The sequence below is a fragment of the Anomaloglossus baeobatrachus genome, chromosome 4 (genome assembly GCF_048569485.1).
Source record: "Anomaloglossus baeobatrachus isolate aAnoBae1 chromosome 4, aAnoBae1.hap1, whole genome shotgun sequence".
NCBI classification, from domain to species: Eukaryota; Metazoa; Chordata; class Amphibia; order Anura; family Aromobatidae; genus Anomaloglossus; species Anomaloglossus baeobatrachus.
This window is the reverse complement of record NC_134356.1, coordinates 686,244,500-686,248,277: the sequence shown is the minus strand read 5'-3', so window position 1 is coordinate 686,248,277 and position 3,778 is coordinate 686,244,500. Positions and strand designations below refer to the sequence as shown.

Below are 3,778 nucleotides of genomic sequence, written 5' to 3'. Positions count from 1 at the left end.
CCATTAAAAGGTATCAACCACTGAGGACTTGAGTTCTTTTAAACAATTTTTTTTTTTCATCCAGTTAAGTTTCTCTACAATAAACTCCTGAAACTTTTCTTTACTGGGCTCACATTGTATACAGAGGCACAAACATGTCGGAATTTGAAAAGGTCTTCTCCAAATGGCTCCAAGCTAAGTTTGAAGAACTACAGTGGAGGTCAAAAATAGAGATCACAAAATTTCCTAAATTACGCTCATTGTGTCGACCTCTGTGATTATATACTAACATGAGGAAACTCGCAGTATTTTCAGCTTATTTCATAAACTGAATTTATTATAAAGCAAATATTAAATATGCAAATGAGATAAATGAAAAAGAACACAAATCACGATTACAGAATACTTTCAGATACCTGCAAGTTATTGGTGTTAATCTGGCACCCGGTGCTAATTTCTTTCATTACCTGACAAACCCTATGTAACTGGCAGCTTAACTTTCCAGTTTGCACTGAGTTTGTAAAAATCATGTGTCATTCCAAAGTGACTGAAACCCTCCGGCATCAGGTTGACCAGATGAAAGCCAAATGGTTGACTCTGTCAACCATAGCAAGAGAAGTTTGTCGTTCCAAGTCTGTGATTTTGAGAATAGTGTATCTTTACAACATCACAAACTCTTTAAGGTTCCCCAAGAAGTCTGGTCACCCTCGAAAGACAAATGCAAGAGAGGACAGGATAGTGCAAAAAATCTCCATGGGTAATTGTTTCAACTCTGCAGCTGGAATTCCTTACACTGTTCAGTACTGAACTGGAGAGCATCAGTCTTGTCATACAGTGTCATGACGTTTAAGAGCATTTGGACTGAAAGCCCACTCTGCAGTGACCAAACCTCTCATTAGTAGAAAGAATCACAACGCTAGACTCACCTTTGGTGAGGAGCATGTTGTGTGGACAGAGGAGAAGTGTCCAAAGGTCATTTTAGTGATAAAGCAACTTTAATTTATTTGGGTATGATGGGGAAACATTATGCTCATTGCCAAACTGGTGAAAGACTGAACCGAAAGTTTAAGAAGACAGTTAAAGGTGGAGGAGGAAGGGTCATGGTTTGGGAATGTTTTCTGCAGAAGGAGTTAGACCTCTCATATAGCTACATGGCAGAGGAAAGCAAGTGTGGATCAGAACCTTTTTCAACAACACGTGACTCCTTAAAGGGGCTTTACACGCTACGACATCGCTAATGCAAACTCGTTGGGGTCACGGAATTGGTGACGCACATCCGGCCGCATTAGCGATGCCGTTGCGTGTGACACCGATGAGCGATTTTGCATCGTTGCAAAAACGTGCAAAATCGCTCATCAGTGAAATGGGGGTCCATTCTCAAAAATCGTTACTGCAGCAGTAACGAGGTTGTTCCTCGTTCCTGTGGCAGCACACATCGCTCCGTGTGACGCCGCAGGAACGAGGACGCTCTCCTTACCTGCCTCCCGGCCGCTATGTGGAAGGAAGGAGGTGGGTGGGATGTTACGTCCCGCTCATCTCCGCCCCTCCGCTGCCATTGGGCAGCCGCTCAGTGACGTCGCTGTGACGCCGCACGGACCGCCCCCTTAGAAAGGAGGCAGTTCGCCGGTCACAGCGACATCGCCGGTAAGTATGTGTGACGGGTCTGGGCGATGTTGTGCGGCACGGGTGGCGATTTGCCCGTGTCGCACAACAGATGGGGGCGGGTACGCACACTAGCGATATCGGGACCGATAACGCAGTGTGTAAAGCCAGCTTTACTTGTGTCCATCACTCAATCAGCCATCAATTTTCATACAGCACAATGCCCCCTGTTACAGAGCAAAACTGGGACAGCAGTTCCTTGAAACAGAAAACATTGAAACAATGAAATGGCCACAGCCCAGAGTCCTGATCTAAACCCAATAGAAAACCTCTGGATAATCCTTGGTGACAAAGTTATGGCCAAGAAACCCACAACAGTAAAAGAACTGTGGAAGACACTGGAAGAAGAGTGGACCAAAATCCCACCAGGGCAGTGTAAGAGACTAGTGATGTACTGTGTCCGCAGATGTGCTGAAGTCATTCCCAGCGACGGCCAGTGCACATCCTACCGATCGGCAACTGTTGTTGCCTTCAGAAAATTTAGTTAAAATCTTTCTCTGTGCTACAGTCATTGCTGCTCTCTAATTATGATCATCAAGGTTTTATGTTGATAAACTTTGGATCTCTTGTAAGACACTGTTGATCAATGTAGATTACATTATTTCTGAAAAAAGCAAGTGATCCTACATTGTTCTCTAATTTTGAGCTCCAGTGTATACACAATGCAATTGTACAGATCAAACAATCATCAATTTGGCGGATCTCACAACATGTTCTCCGCTTGTTATCTACTTCTTTAGGTGGCAGCTGCTACATTTCTATGCTGTAGCATTAATGTATAAAAAACACAACCCTTAACATCTAGCAGTAAATATTCATTTCTAAAAATAAAATTAAAAGATGTCATTGTGATAATTTATTTAGTACAAAAGTAATAAACAATTGAATGAGACTTGTATTAAGTAAACTATTTTAAATATTTTAAATACAAATTTTCATCTTTTCCATCCAATTTGAATAAGATTCGACATTTTTTTCATAGCTTTCTTGATCTCGTTGTTCCTCAGACTGTAGATAAAGGGATTCATCAATGGCGTCACCACTAAATACAACAGGGATCTGTATTTGTTGATCAGATGGAGTCATGTAGACTGCGATTAGGGTACCATAATATGCACACACCGTGGTCAGGTGGGAGCTACAAGTGGAGAAGGCTTTCCTTTTACCATAGCTCGAAGAGATTTTAAGAATGGTAAGGAAAATGCAAAAGTAGGAAATAATGATGAGAGCAAATGGTAAAAATAATATAAAAATGCTAAGAATAAAGTCTTGCAACATCAAAATAGAAGTGTCTGAAGTAACCAGCTCTATAACGGGACCAAAGTCACAGAAGAAGTGGTCAATGGAATTCAAGCCACAGAAGCTCAACTGGATAATAACAAAAAACTCACTAGATATGAGCACGATGACCAAACACCAAGACCCAATGACCAACTGAAGGCAAAGATCTGGACTCATTTGTGACGAATAACGTAATGGATGGCAGATGGCCAAATATCGATCCAATGACATGATGACAATAAGGAAACATTGTACTAATCCAAAAATACCAACTAAATACTGCTGCATCAGACAACCCCAAAAGGGCAAGATACCCTCCTCCACAAACATTATGTCCAACATCATGGGGACAACGGTATTAGTCAGCAAGACGTCTGCTATGGATAAGTGTTTGAGGAAGAGGAAGATTGGGATTCTAAGGTGGTCAATAATGGTCACCAATAGGATGATAAGAAGGTTGCCACCCAGAATGCAAACATAGCTATGGAGGAGCAGAATGAAGAGAAGAGTTTTGTATGTGGAGAGACTTTGGAATCCGAGAAGACGGATCTGAGTGACTTGTGTCTGATTCTCCTCACACATCATTTATATGTTGATATACATCCAATTGTTTTTCCTTCTATGAATAAATAACATGTAAAGATACATTTCTGGACTTTACAAGAGGTATCACATTAAAAACAGCATTAGCTACTTACTACTGGCTTTACCTTAGAGACGATTCCAAAGACGTCTGGGGTATCTTCAGCTCTGATGTGACATGTGCATGATGTTCACTCTTCTGATATAAATAGGGACCTTTAACAAATCTTTGCACCTTTTATAATATGAAATAAACAAGTTAAATTCTCATGGG

At 41.2% G+C, this 3,778-nt stretch overlaps 1 protein-coding gene across 1 annotated transcript; it reads right to left on the bottom strand.

The window, feature by feature from the left end:
* Window positions 1-2,576: 2,576 nt before the first annotated feature.
* On the bottom strand, window positions 2,577-3,504 carry LOC142302853 (olfactory receptor 5G9-like). The gene is given in 2 exon segments (XM_075343961.1): window positions 2,577-2,715; window positions 2,717-3,504. Coding segments are annotated over 2 exon segments (927 nt in total).
* Between the last annotated feature and the right edge of the window lie 274 nt (window positions 3,505-3,778).